Raw genomic sequence first — 21839 nt, 5'->3', positions numbered from 1 at the left:
GTTCGGTGACGTCATATTGTCCCCGCTACCGGCTCGGCCGAACCGGACCGAACCGGGAGGAACCCACCACTGAGCAGGGGTGATATATAGTCATAATAACATTCTTTTCTCAAGAAGTCAAGGCCAACTTGCCCTGCACCTGGAAGGTTGGAACTGGGAGGCATCCTCAGTTGGGACGATGCTTTTATTGGACCATGTGATGGACATGTGGGTGTTGGGCAGGGACTTGAACTTTTCTTTGGGTGGGGAAAACCTGGAAACTTTCAGATTCGGGTTTTCCCAGATGTGCCAATATGACATCTCTAATAAAATGTAGCTTTGGGGAACTTCTAGGCTCTGAGTTTTCTTTCATTGGGGGTGTTACTTGGAATCCTGACAAGACCTTTCCCTTAACTTCTTTTAATTTGTTTCTTTTTCTTACACAAGGTATGTATTTAGGTTCATCAAGAAACCTGTATTCCTGCAAGGCCAGATTCCTTCTAAATCAGGGGTGTCTAACCTTGGCTACTTTAAGACTTGTGGACTTCAATTCCCAGAATGGCTGGCTGGGGAATTCTGGGTGTTGGTCCACAGGCCTTAAAGTTGCCAAGGTTGGACACCCCTGGTCTAGATCATCCCCAAAGAGGCTGCACAGCCCAGAGTTGCATAGACAGGATAAGAAGAAAGTAAGGATAGCCATTCCTATCACTCTTAGAAAGGCTCTGGAGCCTGGGGAGGGCGAAAAATGGGCCTTCCGGTCCCACCAGAAGTCGGCAAACGGGCCATTTCCAGCCTCCGGAGGGCCTCCAGGGGGGGTGGGGAAGGCCGTTTTTGCCCTCCCCAGGCTCCCAGAAAGGCTCTGGAGCCTGGGAAGAGTGAAAAACGGGCCTTCCCCACTCCCCTGAGGCCCTCTGGAGGCCGAGCTAGGGCAATGCTCGTGTGGCCACCGATATGGCTCCATGTGCCACCTGTGGCACAAGTGCCATAGGTTCACCATCACGGCCCTAGAACCTGCCAGGATATATCCATTAGGGTGAGAATAATAAGGGTTTAGTCTGGCAAGATTCTGTCTATTGGGTATAAGCAAATAAAGAACTGAACTGTGATTGAATTGCTCTTCAGTGTCCTTAAGCTAAACTTTACAGAAACTGTATTAAAAAGATGAAGTATCATAATCTAATCTAGATTTAGGGTTTTTTCCCATTTTCTTGGAGATAACGGAACTGTTTTATTTCCTTTTTCTTATTTCACGCCTGAATTTCTATGGTTTCCTATTTCTTACTCCCAATTTGTGCTTTTACATAATGTTACTTACTCCAAAAGGGAACAGCACGATGGATACATGCATTGCATGCAGATACGTTTGCCTTGCGACACCAGCTTGCAATACAAAACCAAAAGGATTACAAAGGGGAGAAGCTTAAGACCAGACATCGTGAAGTCTGTCTCATGGTTTTTAGAATGCTAGTTAGGCCCCTCCCAGATATCTGTACCAGTTGGAAAACCACAATGGATCTCTGTAATCTCATGACTTTAGCAGTATTGGGAACTGGGCTGAATGGTTTTGGGTTTGAAGGTGATGCTATCCTAACTTCTGTAAAATCTGGGTTTGTTAGTGAATGTGTGAGGTAGGTTAATTTTATCTTTGGGCCATCAGAAAGAATAGTCGACTCCTGTGTGTTAGACTTGATTGTTTTTCCTTAGTAACTCAGGTTCAGTTAGGGAAAAATGTGTAGAGTAGAGAATAGCAGAAATAGTAGAGAATAATAGAATAGAGTAGAGTAGAGTAGAGTAGAGTAGAGTAGAGTAGAGTAGAGTAGAGTAGAGATAGTAGTGAATAGTAGAGTAGAGTAGAAATAGTAGAGAATAGAAGAGTAGAGTAGAGTAGAGATAGTAGTGAATAGTAGAGTAGAAATAGTAGAGAATAGAAGAGTGGAGTGGAGTAGAGTAGAGTAGAGTAGAGTAGAGTAGAGTAGAGTAGAGTAGAGTAGAGTAGAGAATAACAGTTGGAAGGGACCTTGGAGGTCTTCTAGTCCAAGGTAGGCAGGAAACCCTATACCATTTCCGACAAATAGTTGTGCAATCTCTTCTTAGAGACCTCCAGTGTTGGAACATTCATAACTTCTGGAAGCAAGTTGTTCCATTGATTATTTGTTCTCTCAGAAAATTCTTCTTAGTTATAGGTTGCTTGCTCCCCTCCTTGATTGGTTTCTATTCATTGCTTCTTGTCCTACCCTCAGGTACTTTGGAGAATAGCTTGACTCCCTCTTCTTTATGGCAGCCCCACAAATATTGGGGCACTGCTATCCTGTCACCCCTTGTCCTTCTTTTCATTAAACTAGACATACCTGATTCCTGCAACCGTTCTCCATATGTTTTAGCCTCCAGTCCCCTAATCCTCTTTGTTGATCTTCTCTGCACTCTTTCTAGAGTCTCGATATCCTTTTTACATCGTGGCAACCAAAACTGGATGCAGTATTCCAAGTGTGGCCTTACCAAGACATTATAAAGTGGTATTAACACTTCACGTGATCTTGATTCTATCCCTCTGTTTATGCAGCCTAGAACTGTGTTGGCTTTTTTGGCAGCTGCAGCACACGGCTGGCTGATATTTAAGTGATTGTCCACTAGGACTCACTTAAACTTGTCCATGCAGTATCCCATGGACATAGGATCATGTTTTGCCATTTCTTTTTTTGCCTTTTTCCAGCATAAAACACTCATTGGATAATATGGGCTTGCACTTATGACCATGTGGTTTACTTAACACCACGTGGTTTGCTTAACAACTCCAGTGACTCAAAATTAACCATTGTAAAAATAGTAATAAAATCAATCTGGCCACATGATGCCTCGACTTAGGACCATAATGACTTAGTACCAAATTCCGATCCCTATTGTAGCCATAAATCGAGGACTACCTGTACAGAACTGCAAAACTAAGAAGCTGATTGAAACCGAAGCTATCAACTCCAGGTTGGGCTGGCATGCAATTAATTCACTGATAATTCTCTAAAACGATGAGAGAGTATCAATGAAGTCAAGATTTGCAGATGGTATCAAAATATTCTGGATGGTGAGCATTTAGGACCAAGGTAACGATTACACTAATGCCGTGGCTGCAATTTAATATAAAAGGAGCCCCCTGAAGCTATTATTTGCATTGAGTGGAAACTTTTAGAGCCATAGCTGGCAATAAAAAGTACTATTTACTTTATTAAGGCATGTAAATAAACAATACTCATGCTATCAGGCTTATTGTTCCCATAAGCATTATGAACTCCAAAATGGACTTTGCAACTAAGCAAGAGAACGATTGAGAAAACAAATAAAGTGTAATGAAATCAGAATACAATGAATATTAAAGAGTCCTAACTTACCTTAAATATTGATGAGGTTTATTTAGCCAGTGACAGATCAGGAAAGAGATCTGGGATCAGAGGTGGTATTCAGCCAGTTCAGACCGGTTTGGGCGAACTGGTTAGCGGATATCGTGGGTGGACCCGCTCATCCGTCCCGGCTCTATGCTGACACGTTTTTCAGACCGGGGGCATGTGCGGAAGGCACGTGTGAGAGTGAAGTGCATGCATAGAAAATCTGGCGCATGCACGGAGGTGGCGCGTGCGAACGAAGCGTGCATGCACGCGCACATGCTCACATTTTCGGTTCTGGGTGAATCGGTAGGTAAATTATCTGAATCCTGCCTCTGTCTGGGATCCTATCAATGAAAATGTCAACTTGGTGTTTGGCAGCATCAACCATGGTCACATGATCAAAAGTCAGACACTTGGCAAGTCCCAGGGTCATGTGATCAACTTTCGCAACCTCCTGACAAGCAACGTCGATCAGGAAGCCAGATTTCGCTGAAGAACCAACCGTGTTACTAACTTAACACCAGCAGTGATTCGCTTAACAATTGTGGCAAGAAAAGTCGTAAAATGTGGCAAAAAAACTGACTTAACAACTGTCTCGCTTAGCAACATAAATTTTGGGCTCAATTGTGGTCGTAAATTGAGGACTACCTGTAGTTGCTATTGCCTTCTCACAGTGATTCTTTTTTTAAAAAAAAGTTTTTTATTAATAATACAAAATTAAAAAAACATTGGACATAGATATGACATCACTGGTTCCAAACATCTTCCATCATTTTACAATAATATTAGTACTCATATAAACATATAGTTCTTAAACATACATTTATCTATAATAACATCTATATTTTTGTTCTAACACTATACATTCGTCTTGGCTATCTTCTTGTTATCTATCCAATCATAAAATTGTTCCCAGATTTTGTAGTACTTAGTTTCGCTTTTATCCTTGAGTTCCAAAGTGAGTCTGTCCATTTCTGCGCAGTTAAAGATTTTCAGTAATATTTCCTCTTCAGTTGGAATATCTTTCTCTTTCCATTTTTGAGGGAAGGCTATTTGTGCCGCTGTGAGTATATGCAATAATAAATAATTCATATCTTTCTTATATTTTCTTTCTATAATTCTGTTCTGCCCCAGCTCCAGATTTCCGAGGATATTGACACACACTAATGGTCCTTATCAAATTTATTAAGTAGCAAGAATAAACCAAAGTCCGGCAAAGGTTGGCAACCAGCCCAGAAAACAAGATATGATAAGACTTTTCCAAAAATGCTCTGATGATAATTACAAGTTGTTTCTAGCAAGAAACTTACTAACGGCGTATGACTTAAATAGGCTAAGGGAGTGGCCAATTATCCTCAAGCCTTACTCTCGAGGAGACCTCCTCCTCCTGAGTAGCCACTCCTGCCTTTTGGCAGCCCTGCGTGCTCGAGCACTGAGGAGAGGCTCCTTCACTTCGCTCTCTTCACTTGAAGGAGCCTCTGGAGGTTCTGAAGGCCCTGGCTGAGTCTCTGCCTCTGGCACCACATCTTCTTCAGCCTCCTCGCTGTCTGACGCGAGCGCCGGCTGCGCAGTCTGCTGGCGCGACACCACACCAGCCTCCTTGTCGTCGGGATCAGCCACAATCTGCGCAAGCCGCTGGCGGGCCACAACAAATTCCCAGTAACAAAAATTCCGGTTTGACTTCTATATTCACGGTGATTCTTCAGGTTCCCCATTGAGGCTTATTCTTTGAGATTTCATAGTGGTCCCCTATCCTAGTTTTAACTGTCCCTGGTTTTCTCCTGACCAGCCAAGACTGCTAGGTCCTATGTTCTATTTTGTTATTTTCACGGACTCAGAGCTTGGGGCAGGGAAAGGTCTTGTTTACATGTAGTCCTTGATTCATGACCAGAATTTCCATGGCTAAGTAAGGCAGTGGTAAATTGGTTTTGCCACAGTTGTTAAGCAAATTACTGCAATTAAGTGAATCATGCAGTCCTTGGAGGATAAAACCTATGAAGAATGGTTGCAGGAATTGGATATGTCTAGTTTAATGAACAGAAGGAATAGGGATGATGTGATAGCAGAGTTCCAATATCTCAGGCAGAGGTGGGATTCAGCTGGCTCGGGCCAGTTCGGGTGAACCGGTAGTGGCGATCTGCGGGTGGGCCCACCTACCCACCCGGCTGCAATCACATCCTATATCGACATGTTTTTGATGCTGCACGCATGTACAGACTGTGCACGTGAGTGAATTACCATGTTTTGTGATGCCACACGCATGCACGCGGTGACATTTCCGGCGCTGGGCGAACCAGTTGCTACAGTATGTGAATCCCACCTGTGATCTTAGGAGTTGCCACAAAGAAAAGGGAGTCAAACTATTCTCCAAAACACCTGAAGGCAGGACAAGTGTTGTGACCTAGGCTTCCTGAGTCATTAAAACAGACGAGTAGTCCCAAAACCCTCTTTTATTGCAACAGCTGTGAATTACATTCATTCACAGCTGAGTCCCAATTAGTTGCAAAAAGTCCTTCGGGAGAAGTCCTTCAGGATAATCACCAACCTTTATCTCCCTTGACACTCTGCCAAAGACCTACTTGGCAAAGCCCCACGGAGTCCAGAATCAAACAGAGATGCCGACTAGGAACAGAATTAACAACGTTGCTTTCCTGCAAAGGGCCCACGTGCCTTTGCTCCTTTTTTAAGCCTTATGTGAGAGGCCAATCATCTCCAGGCTTTACTCCCGAGTCATCCTTTTTGCTTTAGCTGCCTTCTGGCAGCTCTGCCCATGCGCACACTAGGAACAGGCTCCTCTTGTTCCTCTGCCTCTCTGATATCCGACTCTGGAGGCTCCGGAGTCCGCACATAACTCCCAGATGGCCCTGGCCCCATCTCTGCCCCCCCCCAATGCAGAGCCCTCTTCCGAGTCTTCCCCAGACTCCAGGACTGGCCCATGTTCCTCCCCAGCCTCCTCACTGTCCGCTCCGCTGCCAGCTCCACAGGCTGCTGGCGGACCACAACAACAACAACAAGAACAATGGATAGAAACTAATCAAGGAGAGAAGCAACCTTAGAACTAAGGAGAAATTTCCTGACAGGTGAGAACAATTGACCACTGGAACAACTTGCCTCCAGAAGTTGTGAATGCTCCAACACTGAAGGTTTTTAAGAAGAGATTGGACAACCATTTGTCTGAAATGGTATATAGGGTTTCCTCCTTGTGCTGCTGTAACCCAGAGACTGATTGCACATCCTTTATCCCCTGGGGGGGGTCTTCTACATGTGCCAGCAACTCATAAAATTCCCAATGGCATCAAAACAAAATTGGTGTGCCTCTCTCTTAAAAAAAGAAGGAGAAAGAAACAGGTTCAGTCTAGATTTGAAGGCAAGAGAAGCAGAACGGGAGAAGGGGAGAGGGAAGACTTAATATGCGTTTGGGGTTTCGGGAATATCAGGACTCAGTAGAGGGGCTGAGTTAGATCAAAGAAGAGCGGTGCCAGCAGAACGGTGCAACCTGCCCCCCCCCTCGCCTCGATCTGAGAACTGCTCCAGCACGCTTCTGAAGACGTTAAAATATAATCAGGGCCGAAAGCCAACATCTTCAGCACCTCTAGCCACCTCCCATCATTTGCATTAGAAGAAATTGCCTTGAATCTTCTTAACCCTTGCTTTGCAGAGTGAGATGAGGACTCCACTAGATGAAGACACACCTGGCAGGGAGACTTTGCAAAAGCCACGTTTTTGCTGGTGCCAGAACAGGATTTATCCATCGCTGCTCATTAGTCCTTTCCTTTGGGTTGATTAAAAACCAGTGAAGAGCTGATGCAACAGAAGCCGTTGATGGATGACTTGGCTGATTAAGATCCTGAAGGCAGGTTGCGTCTCTTGCCTTCCAGACGTGGCTTGTGTAAACCAGCACATTAATGTTAAATGTTAATGCAAAAAAAAAAAAAAACAACCCCACAACTCAAAAGGCCTTTAAATCCCCACATCCCTTTAGTATGAGCGCACAGTTGGGTAGAAGCACAATTAAGATGCAATCTCCAAAAAACAAAATAGTGTTTTAAGTCAGCCCTTGGGAGATAAGGAGAGGAGGTTATGCAGCTGTTATGTTGCTTGTTATCAGATCCTAAAAAATGGGAGGGCTCTTGGCTCTTCCCACCCACCACCAAAACCATTTAACTGATCTGAACCAGCTGTGGAGCTTCTGAAAACGGTCACCGGTGTGCTTCACATGTAACCAGGTTATAGACAACCGCATGTGCACTAGTTCATAAAGGGAACAATTATTAAAGGGGACATTAGGACAGGGACGGTAGGCACGCTGGTGCTCTTATGCACGCCCCTTACAGACCTCTTAGGAACGGGGTGAGGTCAACAGTAGACAGTCTAAGGTTAAAGTTTTGGGGGTTTGGGGATGAAACCACAGAGTCAGGTAGAGCATTCCAGGCGTTGACCATTCTGTTGCTGAAGTCGTATTTTCTGCAATCGAGTTTGGAGCACTTCACTTTAAGTTTGTATCTATTGTGTGCTCATGCATTGTTCTGGTTGAAGCTGAAGTAGTCATTGACAGGTAGGATATTGTAGCAGATGATTTTATGAGCTATGCTTAGGTCAGACCGAAGGCGGCGTAGTTACTAAGCCCAAAATTTCAAGTCTGGTGGCATAAGGTATTTTATTGCGAGCAGAGGAGTGGAGGATTCTTCTTGTGAAATATTTCTGGACACGTTCAATTGTATTAATATCCGATATGCAGTGCGGGTTCCAAACAGATGAGCTGTATTCGAGAATTGGTCTAGCAAATGTTTTGTATGCTCTAGTTAGTAGTGTAATATTACCGGAGAAGAAGCTACACAAGATTAGGTTTACAACCCTTAATGCCTTTTTGGCGATGTTGTTACAGTGGGCTTTAGCACTTAGATCATTTGAGATGAGTACTCCAAGATCCTTGACAGAGTGAGGGTCATCTACAAAGTCGTGTCCCCTTAGCTTGTATTTTGTGTTCTGATTCTTTTTGCCAATGTGTAAGACAGAGCATTTGTTGGTTGAGATTTGGAGTTGCCAATTTTTTGACCATTCCGACACAAAGTCAAGGTCTTTTTAAACTTGGCACTGTTAATTTTTGGAGACATTAATTGCCAAAACCATGTCTTTGGGCAGTTTACAGCTCGATGAATTGTGCGCAGATTAGTTCAGCAACCAGGTTAAATGTGTGGTGTCAACATGGACAGTATTAAGAGCGAAACAGGGTTTAAATTCTAACGTGCATTCTTCTTGGCGTTCATCTAAAGGCTCTTTGAACCTTTGTAAACTGTTGTAGCAATCAGAAACGTTGTACACTCTTAATTTACAAAGTCCCATCGTGGATCAGCCAAGGGAGATAGATTAGCGATAGACAGCAGAGGCTAAGAAGGAGATTGAAAAAGAATAAGGAAGAGGAGAAGGCTGGTTCATCAAAGCAACAGCCTCTTTGCAAGATTTCTTTGATAAATTACATCCCATAATTGATATAAAATGGGAACAAAGTCAAGAGGTGGCTTCTGAAAAGAGAGACCATGATTTAAACTCCCACTAAATATTCTTATTGCATGTCTACGGAGATTGTCAATCATCCAGGTCATCATGGTTGTTCCAAAAGGCAACTGGAATGTCTTTGGGGTTTTTTCTTGAAAACGTTTCACTTCTCATCCAGGATGCTTCTTCAGTTCCTACATTCCTGCAGCATGAGACAGCATTTAGCTGAGATCTTGGCCCATTTAAAAAAAAAACAAAATAAACCAGAATAGCATAGCATAGCATAGCATAGCATAGCATAGCATAGCATAGCATAGCATAGCATAGCATAGCATAGAATGGCATGGCATGGCATGGCATGGCATGGCATGGCATGGCATGGCATGGCATGGCATAGCATAGACCAGAATAGAATAGAATAGAATAGAATAGAATAGAATAGAGTAACGTAGCGTGGCGTAGCGTAGCGTAGCGTGGCATGGCATGGCATAGCATAGCATAGAATAATAACTTTATTGTCACTTTGAATGTACACTAACTGGCATACATTAAAATGAAATTTTGTTGCATGCAGCTTTCAAAGGGTCACCACCTCCAATATGCCCAACATGAACATGACAAAATAAATAAATAAATAAATAAATAAATAAATAAATAAATAAATAAATAAATACAAAATTATGTATATACACACATATGTTATATGACACAGAGAAACAACGCAGTCTAGTTTGGATGTACATAGCGAGAAAAACGAATCTTGTGAGTTTACCAGACAGGTAACAAAGCTACCAGATAGGGAACAAAGCTGTTACAGAATCTGAAAGTCCTGCTGGGAATACTTTGAAACCATCTCCCAGAGGGGAGCAACAGAAACAGACCGTAAAGCAACCGTTCTTCATATGTTTTAGCCTCCAGCCCCCTAATCATCTTGGTTGCTCTTCTCTGCACTCTTTCTAGAGCCTCCACATCTTTTTTACATCGTGGCGACCAAAACTGAATGTAATATTCCAAGTGTAGCCTTAGCAAGGCATTATAAAGTGGTATTAACACTTTGCGTGATCTTGATTCTATCCTTCTGTTTTTGCAGCCTGTCCAAACAAGCTTGTCCTTGTTTCATCTTTCCAGCAAACTGGAGTGATCAGCTCCCATTACCTGATCTGACTACAAGTTGCACATCTGAAAAATTCCCCAAGATCAAACACAACCGCCTGGTACAAGATCAGTGAGGTTGGGGTTTTCTCTTTTTCTCTCTCTTACTCCACCTTCACCCCACCCCCTAATTATCTTGCTGGATAAAGAGTTAAAGAGAAACTTTAAAACTTGCATTCTAATAAAGGTATAGTCTGCATGGATATTGGATCTGGGTTTTTTTTTTCCTCCTGGCCATCACAGTGGGTAGGTAGGTAGGTAGATAGGTAGATAGGTAGGTAGGTAGATGTGACTGGATGGACAGATGGACAACCTCCCTAAAGATATCATCACACGTATCATAGATTCTCTCATCGCATTTCTATCTCTTCCACTTTCCAAGAAGCTCAGGATGTGATAGGTGTGGTATGTTCCTTCTCTGTTCTAATTTCTCCTCAAACTCAAGAGTGTTTGGGGAACAACCGAAGTTCGAATAGAGCTGTACCTGTTCCAATTTATCAAGGATTCCTAGTGGTACATGACAAACACTCATAATCCGTAAGATTTCTACAGTATTCTAAAGGGATCTATAGACGGGAGTTTTAATGGGCATTTAAATCACACTAATTTACTAATGTTTATTATGCAAGCTTACTAATTTGGCAATGAGGGACACGTTGGCAAAGCAATCAATGCATTTCTTCCTTATTCAGTTACTTGAATAAGCAAACCAAGAATCATAAAATGCCCAGCTGGGAATAGAATTTGCAGATGAGTCTGGTGTTTGAATAGCAATACTCACTCATGTGAATTAGTTTCTATTTCTGATTCTTCAAAAGGGGCATGGTGGCTTAGTGGCTAAGACGCTGAGCTTGTCAATCAAAAGGTCGGCAGTTCAGCGGTTCGAATCCCTAGTGCTGCGTAACGGGGTGAGCTCCCGTTACTTGTCCCAGCTTCTGCCAACCTAGCAGTTCGAAAGCAGGTAAAAAATGCAAGTAGAAAAACAGGGACCACCTTTGGTGGGAAGGTAACAGCGTTCCGTGTGCCTTTGGCATTTGGTCATGCCGGACACATGACCACGAAAACATCTTCGGACAGCGCTGGCTCTTCAGCTTTGAAACGGAGAGGAGCAGCGCCCCCTAGAGTCAGGAATGACTAGCACATATGTGCGAGGGGAACCTTTACCTTTACCTCTGATTCTTCAGTGGGTCTCTTTTCCAGGCACTGCAGATATTCAAAGTACTCCAATGTTGACAAAAACAAACAAATACAAAGGAAGAAATGGCTGATCATTCCTCTTGTTGCATATTTGGAACATTAAATATGTTCTATTAAAAAGTAAATACGACTATGACAGACTTGAAGGTTGGTCTCAAATTTTCTTCAAGACGAGCTCTCCTTCCTAGGCATGTCCATGTAGATTTTTCAACATCAGTATGAAAGTATTTGGCCATTGTCGTCCTTGACTTACAACTGTTTGTTGTTGTTGTTTTTTTTTTTTTTTGTTTTAAATTTGATTTATATGCCGCCCTTCTCCGGAGACTCAGGGCGGCTTACAGTGTGTTAAGCAATAACCGTTCAAATTTACAACGGCACTGAAAGAAAAAGTGACTTATGACCGTTTTTCAGACTTACAACCGTTGCAACATCATCAAGGTCATGTGATCAAAATCTGAATGCGTGCAAGGAATTACTGATGGGTGCTCTAGAGCTCCAACAGCAAGAGATAGGTATGGAGGCAGATAAAATACTCAGATTAAATAAGAGTGATGTAAGGAGAGATGAGATCCCAAGGGAGAAGCATGGGAGATTTGTCAAAAAGTCAATAAGAGTTGAAATTCTAAAAAGGGCAAGAGATGATGGATAGATATAGAATACTTCTTAATATGGTGGCTGTTTCATTAAGGATTAGAAAAAAGAGGTAGAAAGTAGAAATTGGGAAAATTGTATTATGTATACTGATACATAGAATTATTATAATTACCATCTATACATAAACGTTAGAAGTTGAAAGATTACGATTATGTATACCTAAATAGTATTATTATTGTTATTAGTATTGTGTATAAAGTACATCGACCCAGACAATGCACTGTTCACTAAGCACTTATGGATGTTAAAGAAAAAAACTTTAAATAAAATTATATATATTAAAAAAAAGACGGACGCTTGCCAATGGGCATGAATTTATGTCAGTTGCAGTATCCTAAGATCCGTGGTGGGTTCCTCCCGGTTTGGCCCGGTTTGGCCGAGCCGGTAGCGGTGACGATATGACATCACCAAACCGGTTCTATTCCCCGCCCCCTGCCCCTCCCGCATTATTCTTATCTTTTATTTGGCCCCACCCCCAATCTATTGCTGCCTCCCAAGTCCCAGCTGATAGGCTAAAAGGAAAAAAACTGTTTAAACTCTTGCCACGGGGCTTCAAAGTGCCACCCTACAGCTGATCAGTGTTAAAAGGCAGTGTGGTGGTAGACCGGTGCCTCCAAAAACAAACGAGTAGACCGGTGCCTCCAAAAACAAATGAGTAGACCGGTACAGCTCTGCAAGCAGTTAAAAGCCAGGTAGACCAGTACCTCTGCTAAATCCTAAAGAATTGTCACATGACCATCAAGCCACGCCCACAAAATAAGCCACGCCCACAGAACCAGTAGTAAAAAATTTTAGAACCCACCCCTGCCTAAGATCATGTGATCACAAAAGTCAAGGGGGCGCCATGTTTACTTAACAACCGTGTTACTAACTGAATAGCTGCAGCGACTCGCTTAACAAAGGTGGCAAGAAAGGTTGCAAAATGAGGCCAAAAAAGTCACTTCGCAACTGTCTTGCTTAGCGACAAAAATTTTAAGCTCAGTTGTGGCCATAAGTCAAAGACTACCTGTAACATAGAGGAATGATTAGTCTCTCTTTTTAGTGTCCATGGAGATTTTCAGTCATCCAGGTCATGAGGCCTGGAGTCCAGAGGCAACTGGACTTTCTGGTTTTTCTTTGAAGACGTTTCGCTTCTCATCCAAGAAGCTTCCAGTCTCATCCACCATCCAGTCAGAACTGAAGAAGCTTCTTGGATGAGAAGCGAAACGTCTTCAAAGAAAAACCAGAAAGTCCAGTTGCCTCTTGAAAAAGCACCTTTGGGTCTCTCTTTTAAGTTTATTTTTGTTAACTTTTTGGCGAGTGCGATGTTTGTAGTTGAGGATGATTTAACTTCCTCTCCGAAATGAACAAGTGTTTCTGTAGCACCAATTGTTTCCTACGAACCTAAGACGCCCCAACCTAATTTGGATTAATAAAATTAGAGCCGCCTTTGAAATAATTTAAAGCATCCTGCGATAAAGAGCAAGCAATGTTATCCAGTAGACAGTGAAGAATGCCAAAAATGTCTTAAAATTGTAGCGTAAATTTCCTCTTATTATGAGTTTAGGTTTTCCAACTGTTCTAAGACGAATTCATAGCCTTCCAAGTAGACAGTCAGCTATGTGGAATATGCGGCCCTAACCGGTGCCCACTGTCCAGCTGCAAGAGGAATGCTATTTTTATTTGTAAGGCGAATTGTTGAGGTTGTTGCCATGCTTAACAAAAGCATGTTATTTGGAAAAGCAGAGAGAAGAATGTCAAGATCATTTCCTCTGGCTTATTCTAGCCAGCAAAGGATTAGAGAGATGGAATACATTCTCCTCTCCTCTTCCACTTAGAACAGAATAGAATAGAATAGAATAGAATAGAATAGAATAGAATAGAATAGAATAGAATAGAATAGAATAGAATAGAATAGAATAGAATAGAATAGAATCAGAGTAGAGTAGAGTAGAGTGTAGAATAGAATAGAGTAGAGTAGAGTAGAGTAGAGTAGAATAGAATAGAATAGAATAGAATAGAATAGAATAGAATAGAATAGAATAGAATAGAATAGAATCAGAGTAGAGTAGAGTAGAGTAGAGTGTAGAAGAGAAGAGAAGAGAAGAGAAGAGAAGAGAAGAGAAGAGAAGAGAAGAGAAGAGAATCAGAGTAGAGTGTCAAATGCCGAGTGTAGAATAGAATAGAATAGAATAGAATAGAATAGAATAGAATAGAATAGAATAGAATCAGAGTAGAGTAGAGTAGAGTAGAGTGTAGAATAGAATAGAATTGACTAGAGTAGAGTAGAGTAGAGTAGAATAGAATGGAATGGAATGGAATGGAATGGAATAGAATAGAATAGAATAGAATAGAATAGAATAGAATAGAATAGAATAGAATAGAATAGAATAGAATAGAATAGAATAGAATCAGAGTAGAGTGTCAAATGCCGAGTGTAGAATAGAATAGAATAGAATAGAATAGAATAGAATAGAATAGAATAGAATAGAATAGAATAGAATAGAATTCTTCTACTCCTAGAAAAAGATGGGAGTGCAGAGAAGAGCAACAAAGATGATTAGGGGACTGGAAGCTAAAACATAGGAAGAACAGTTGCAGGAACTGGGTATGTCTAGTTTAATGAAAACTAGGAGAGTAGGGGAGACATGATAGCAGTGTTCCAATATCTCAGGGGTTGCCACAGAGAACAGGGAGTCAAGCTATTCTCCAAAGCACCTGAGGGCAGGACAAGAAGCAATGGGTGGAAACTAATCAAGGAGAGAAGCAACTTAGAACTAAGGAGAAATTTCCTAACAGTTAGAACAATTAATCAGTAGAACAACTTGCCTCCAGAAGTTGTGAATGCTCCAACAGTGGAAGTTTTTAAGAAGAGATTGGACAACCATTTGTCTGAAATGGTTATAGGGTTTCCTGCCTGAGCAGGGGGTTGGACTAGAAGACCTCCAAGGTCCCTTCCAACTCTGTTATTCTATTCTATTCTAAATAGGAGGCCCTGTTGTTGCTACGGAGTGGTGATGGTTTTAATTATGATTCATTTTCCTCTCCCTTTGAAGCCACTCTCCGTGTCCCCATTTCCTGACCTGAGCAGACCCCAAGGGAAGAATTATGTCATAAAAGCTTTTCCTTGGGATATCATTGAAGAGATGATTATTCGCTGAAAAATGGGACACGGGGGCACACACCCTTGGACATCTTGCAACAAAGCAAGAACAAGAATGTCATGCTCCACCTATGGGAGATCTCAGAAGCGGATTCCCTTTCATCCAACCGAAGGAGAGCAACTCCTTCCAAGCGCAGGCGAGTTGCGCAACGTCTCCATTTACTGGAGTTATGCAGTGGCCGAAAGCAATTACAAGATAGCGTGAGAGATAAACAGAAAAGAAGCGACACCCGCAATTCGTTCTTGGGTTTGCTCGTTCAATCTTCCTGCAGAACTGAGCAGGCGTACAGGAATGAGTAACAGCCTCTATGCTGTTTCCTCTATTTCACTGTTTTTCAATCTTGGCCACTTTAAGATGAGTGGACTTCAACTCCCAGAATTCCCCAGCCAGCATGGGTGGCTGGGGAATGCTGGGAGTTGAAGTCCACCCATCTCAACGTGGCCAAGTTTGAGAAAAACTGGTCTATTCTAATTTCTGGGGAGAAGAGAAGGATGTAGGAGGATATTGCGCGAATATTTTTCTTGTGAAACATTTTGGCTCTGTGAATGCTGAAATTAACGCTGAAGAAGAAAATGAAAATAAAGGGTTCAGATCAACAGTTAGAGGGCTGAGTTTGTTGGTGATTTAGCACAAGGATGCTACAATTCTACAGGTAGTCCTCGACTTACAACCATTCTGTCAACTCGCAAAGCATCCATGGCCTGCTCTTGAGTTGCCATAGGCCAGGGGCTTAGGGAACTGGTGAAACTGCACAGCAGCCAAAGACAGATGCACATTCCATGCTTATCTCTCTCAAGGCTGTATCCCAGGGTTTCCTACAGCAGCCGGAGGGGAGTGACTTCTAAAACCCGTGAAATTGCTCCATTGGCGAATGTGATTGATTACACACCCTGGGGGGAGGGGGGAAACAGGGTCATAATTGGAGCATAAATTACGTAGGGTCAGAGCTGCTTCACTTGGGAACATACCAACATGAAGCTCCTAATAAATAACTGGATTTCTTTTGAAGCTCGGCTCGAGACTCGTGATTTAATTAGGGCATCCGTCTGAACCCTGACACATTTGTTTAGTGACCAAAGTTACAACAGCATGCAATATCATTTTGTTTCACATGTATGACCATTACAGCATCCCTGTGGTCACGTGATCAAAATTCAGATGCTTGGCATCTAACTCATATTTATGATGGTTGCAGTGTCTTGGGGGTCATGTGATCCCCTTTTGCAACCTTCTGACATGCAACAGTCAACGGGGAAGTGGGATTCACTGAACAACCACGTTACTAGCTTAACAAGTGCAGTGGTTCACTTAACAACTCTGGCAAGAAAGGTTGTAAAATCGGGCAAAATTCACTTAACTGTCTTGCATAGCAACACAAATTTTGGGCTCAGTTGTGGCCATAATTCAAAGACCACCTCTACGGGGTCTTCAGGGATCTTGGGGAAAGCATGGAACTACGTCTTCTCCTTCTTTTAGAAATGTGGAAATGGGTGCCATTCCAATAAGCCACTGCATACAGGAACAGGAGATCGTTGTAGTAATAACTTCATTATATATATATATTCTGTGCTTCTAACTGTTACCAGGTGGAGTTGGGGACACTGCGACAAATTTATCAGGCCCACCGTGGTACATCTCTTGACTCATAGGAATTCATAATCCTAGTACAGATGCAATGCACACACACAAACTCACTCTGAAAGTAGCAGGCAACCACAAAATATACTACCGTATTTTTTGGACTATGAGACCCACCTTTCCCCCCCCACACACACACACCCAAAAAGAAGGTGAAAATCTGGGTACGTCTTATACTCCGAATGTAGCCCCGCCCAGCTTCTCAAACGGAGGTTTCAGAGGCTGAAAAAAGCATCAGAAAAGAAGCTTCAGAAAAGAAGCCCCCAAACAGAACTTCAGAGGCTTTTTTTTCTGAAGCTGTTTCGGAGGCTTTCAAAGTTTTTTCTGAAACGGAGTTTTAGAAATTTCAGAGGCAGAAAAAAAAAGCAAAAAAAAAAAAAAGCAAGGCACAGAGCTCACAACTAAGGAACCTGTTGCTAAAATTTACCTCTGGGAACAGCTGATTGTGGATATTCCAGGAGGAGGCCGATCCACCTGCCAATCAGCTTTTTTCTTATTTTCCTCCCCAAAAACTAAGGTGCCTCTTATACTCCGAAAAATACGGTATTGATTTGGTTCTTCAGTGGCTGCAGCCCCAGATCCAATTATCTGAGCCTTAGTTTCTGGTTCAGTTTCTTCTGTTATACTTCTCTGATTCAACAGGAAAAGTATATGGATCATTAACTAGAGATCTTCAACTAGCTGAAAGTCATTCTTTATCGTGGGAAGAATGTTGCCACTGATACTCTTCAGACTGAAGTAAGGTTTCCATCAAAGGAGAGTAAAAGCTTTTCTGATTAATTTCTACTTCTCTTGACTTCTTTGATGTTAATCTTTGGCAAGACCAGTTGCAAACCAGAATCAGAATCGAGTTGGAAGGGACCTTGGGAGCTCCTCTAGTCCAAATCCCTGCTCAAACAGGAAAACCTATACCAGTGATGGCTAACCTTTTTGCCATCGCGTGCCAAAAGCAGGGGAAGCGTGGGGGGTGGGTCACATGTGCGCGTGCCCACACCCATAATTCTATGCCCCCCATCCCCACACATCAGTGGTGGGTTCCTCCTGGTTCGGTCCGGTTCGGCCGAGCCGGTAGCGGTGACAATATGACGTCACCAAACCGGTTCTTCCCCCCGCCCTCCCACCCCCCCCACCCACCCACGTTATTCTTACCTTTTATTTGGTCCCACCCCCAATCTATTGCTGCCACCTGAGTCCCAGCTGATGACTAGAGGGAAAAAAACTGTTTAAACTCTTGCCGTGGGGCTTCAAAGGGCCGTCCAACAGCTGATCAGGGTTAAAAGCAAACAAATGAGTCGGGTCATAAGTGAGAGGACTGGTCGTAAGTGCGAGGACCTTCCAGAAATGACTCTGACCAGCTAGCCATGCAGACCTAGTCACATGACCTCCAAGCCACATCCATAAAATAAGCCACGCCCACAGAACCGGTAGTAAAAAAAATTAGAATCCACCCCTGCCGCACATGTGCTCGCGATCCCCCTGCGACCCCCTGCTTTTGGCACACAATGGCACAGTGGGCCCAATAGGCCCATTTTGCACCCTCCCCAGGCTCCAGAGCCTTTCTAGGAGCCTGGAGAGAGCAAAAAACGGGCCTTCCCCCCCACCCCACCGGAGGCCCTCTGGAAGCCCTCTGGAGGCTGAAAACAGCCTGTTTCCCGACTTCTGGTGGGCCCAGAAGGCCTGAAAATCAGCTGGCTGGCACGCGCATGCGCATGCACGCCGGAGCTGACCTCGCGTGCCCACCGATATGGCTCCGTGTGCCACCTGTGGCACGTTCGCCATCACGGCCCTATACCATTTCAGACAAATGGTTGTCCCATGTCTTCTTAAAAAAAAACCTCCATTGATGGAGAATGTCTTCTGCCACCAGTAGTCTCCCACCAGCCAGTCCGCTCCCACAGAGAGGGTCTCCTCAGGGTGCCATTGGCCAAATTATGTCGGCTGGCGACACCCAGGGGGAGGGCCTTCTCTGTGGGAGCCCCTGCCCTGTGGAATGAACTGCCCCCGGAAATGCGTAAGATCTCCGATCTCCATGTATTTCGCTGTGCCCTCAAAACCTGGTTGTTCCGCCAGGCCGGGCTATCAATGTAAAGATTTTAATTGGTTTTTAAAATGGGATTTTAAATTTGGGGGGTTTATAATTGAGCCAATTATTTAATAATTTTAATTTTTTTAAAATTTTGTCTGTCTTTGTGCTTTTAATCAGGCTGTACACCGCCCTGAGTCCTTCGGGAGAAGGGCGGTATAGAAATAAAATTAATAATAAAATAAATAAATAAATAAAACCCATAACAAGCTATTATGGCAAGCCATTCCTTGAGTAATTGTTCTCCTTAACTCCAGGTTGCTTCTCTCCATCCATTGCTTGTTGTCTTGCCTTCTGGGGCTTTGGAAAATAAATTGACCCCCTCTTCTTTGTGGCAGCCTCTTAGATACTGGAACATTGCTACCATGTCACTCCCAATCAGTGGTGGGATTCAACATTTTTTACTACCGGTTCTGTGGGCGTGGCTTGGTGGGCATGGCATGGCATGGCTTGGTGGGTGTGGCTTGGTGGGCATGGGATGGGAAGGATACTGTAAAATCTCCATTCCCTCCCCACTCCAGGGGAAGGTTACTGCAAAATCCCCATTTCCTCCCGATCAGCTGGGACTCGGGAGGCAGAGAATAGATGGGGGTGTGGCCAGTCAGAGGTGGTATTTACCGGTTCTCTGAACTACTCAAAATTTCCGCTACTGGTTCTCCAGAACTGGTCAGAACCTGCTGAATACCACCTCTGCTCCCAATTCTTCTTTTCTCTAGACCAGGGGTATCAAACTCAAGACCCGGGTGCCGATCCAGCCTGCAGGGTGCTTAGATCTGGCCTGGAAACCGCAAAGGACTGGCCCGCGTTGCCTCTGCCAGTGAAAATGGAACTCAGAAGCCCATTTTCGCTGGTAGAGCGCTTAGGTCACTCCAGGCACCCCCGATACGAGTGACGTCAAGCTAGCCACTCCCACTCTGGCCACGCCCACCCTGGCCCCCCAAGGTCAAACACAACCCTGATGCAGCCCTCAATGAAACTGAGTTTGACACCCCTGCTCTAGGCCAAGATAACATCCTCATCCCCTCACTCCCTTTCTAATCCAGGAATCTCCAAACTTGGCAACTTTAAGACTTGTGGACTTCAACTCCCAAAATTTCCCAACCAGCATGTTTGGAGTCAAAAGAGGAGCAGGAGTCACCAGCTCTTGAGATGTTCAGCAACTGACATCCATTCTGAAATCTTTCCGGGGAAGAAATGCCCTCAACAACACAATTCCAGATAATGAGGTCTTCAAATTGCTTTGAGCTTTTCTTACATTAAAGAGTTAGTTTGCATAGTTTCTGTTTTTCTTTCCACAGTTTCTACAACTGGGACCGAAACCTCTGCTGCATGAATTCAAGCCCAAACTACCAGGTGGTTGCAGAAAGTGCATGTGGCTTACTCTTTAAGAACAAGTCTGACAGGAAGATCATTAATGTGGATCCCAAGGTAATAATGCTGCCTTAGATCCTTCAAATGTATTGCTTATCTCCGTGTATCTATGCCTCAGAGACACATATGGTCTTTATCTCTCTAATACGTTTGTCATTGACCAATGCCAAGATATGCTGCAATGAAGTTCATATATGCTTCATATATCTTTATGATAAAACATTCTTAAATTTAATGTAGACAAGATAGACATCCAAATTAAAATCATTCCTGGACCATCTCCTTCCACCTTCTGATCGAGCATCCACAATTAATCAGCAGTCATCACTTCTTCAGATGTTTCTTTCGCTGTTTTCCAGAAGAGGTTTGCTCAACACAAAATAGCATCTATTATATTTACAGTATATATCTTGAATATATATTTGACGATGTGAGATGTTACTCCCTTGAAACATTTAACAGATTAACAGAGTTGGAAGGGACCTTATAGGTCATCTAGTCCAACCCCCCGCTTAAGCAGGAGACCCCACACCATTTCTGACAGATGGCAGTCCAATCTTTTCTTGAAAGTCTCAAGTGATGAAGCTCCCACAACTTCCGAAGGCAACTTCTGTTCCATTGGTTGATTGCTCTCACTGTCAGAAAGTTCCTCCTCATTTCTAGATTGAATCTCTCCTTGGTCAGTTTCCATCCGTTATTCCTTGTCTGGCCTTCAGGTGCTTTGGAAAATAGCTTGACCCCCCTCCTCTCTGTGGCAGCCCCTCAAATATTGGAAGACTGCTATCCTGTCTCCCCTGGTCCTTCTCTTCACTAGACTAGCCATACCGAGTACTTGCAACTGTTCATGTTTTAGTCTCCAGTCCCCTCATCATCCTGGTTGCTCTCCTCTGCACTTTTTCTAGAGTCTCAAAATCTTTTTTATAGTATGGTCTGCTCAAAATTTCCGCTACTGGTTCTCCAGGACCTGTCAGAACCTGCTGGATTTCAACCCTGCTTTGGAGGTTATCTAGTCCAACCCCGCCCCCCCGCCCCCTCTTCAAGCAGGAGATCCTATACCCTTGAAGGCGAACCTATGGCACGCGTGCCACAGGTGGCACGTGGAGCCATATCTTTGGGCACGTGAGCCATTGCCCTAGCTCAGTTCCAGTGTGCATGCGCGGGCCGTCCAGCTGATTTTTGGCTGGCCCCGCCCATGCTACCCCTCGCCTCCCAGGTGTCTCCACGCGGCCCTTTCTGGATGCCAGGTAACTACAGGGCTCATGTGGAGGCTCTGGGAGGGCGTTTTCGGCCTCTGGAGGGCTTCCGGGGGGCGAGGCTGTTTTTGCCCTCCCCAGGCTCCAAGAAAGACTCTGGAGCTTGGGGAGGGCAAAAAAACGGGCCCACCGGGCCCACCGGAAGTTGGGAAACAGGCCGTTTCCGGCCTCCAGAGGGTTCAGGTAGGCCTGCTAGGCCCAAAACGGGGCTCAGGCGTGTGTGTCATGCGCGGGGGAGCACAGGTGGGTGGTCATGCATTGGAGGGCATTGGATTATGAATGTGGGCACGTGGCAACCCCTCCGTGCTCTGCCCACTTTTGGCACGCGACGGCAAAAAGGTTAGCCATCACTGTCCTATACCATTTCAGATAAATGGTTGTCCAGTCTTTTCTTAAAAGCCTCCAGTGGAGCACCCACAACTTCTGAAGGCAAGCAGTTACACTGGTTAATTGTTCTCCTTAATTCTAGGTTGCTTCTCTCCTTGATTTCTTTCCATCC

General features: G+C 43.8%; 1 protein-coding gene across 1 annotated transcript in view; it reads left to right on the top strand.

Moving 5' to 3' along the window:
* CFAP299 (cilia and flagella associated protein 299) overlaps positions 1 to 21839 on the top strand; it is a 294342-nt gene that overhangs the window by 257559 nt on the left and 14944 nt on the right. Inside the window, exon 5 of the mRNA XM_070948954.1 lies at positions 20015 to 20144. Within this exon, the coding sequence (XP_070805055.1) occupies positions 20015 to 20144 (130 nt within the window). The remainder of the gene's footprint in view (positions 1 to 20014; positions 20145 to 21839) is intronic.

The sequence above is a fragment of the Pituophis catenifer genome, unplaced genomic scaffold (assembly GCF_029215685.1).
Source record: "Pituophis catenifer annectens isolate HBS135680 unplaced genomic scaffold, rPitCat1.0.hap2 SCAF_8, whole genome shotgun sequence".
In the NCBI taxonomy this organism is placed as follows: Eukaryota; Metazoa; Chordata; class Lepidosauria; order Squamata; family Colubridae; genus Pituophis; species Pituophis catenifer.
The sequence above is the reverse complement of the archived record's forward strand: the minus strand, read 5'-3'. Positions and strand labels throughout refer to the sequence as shown.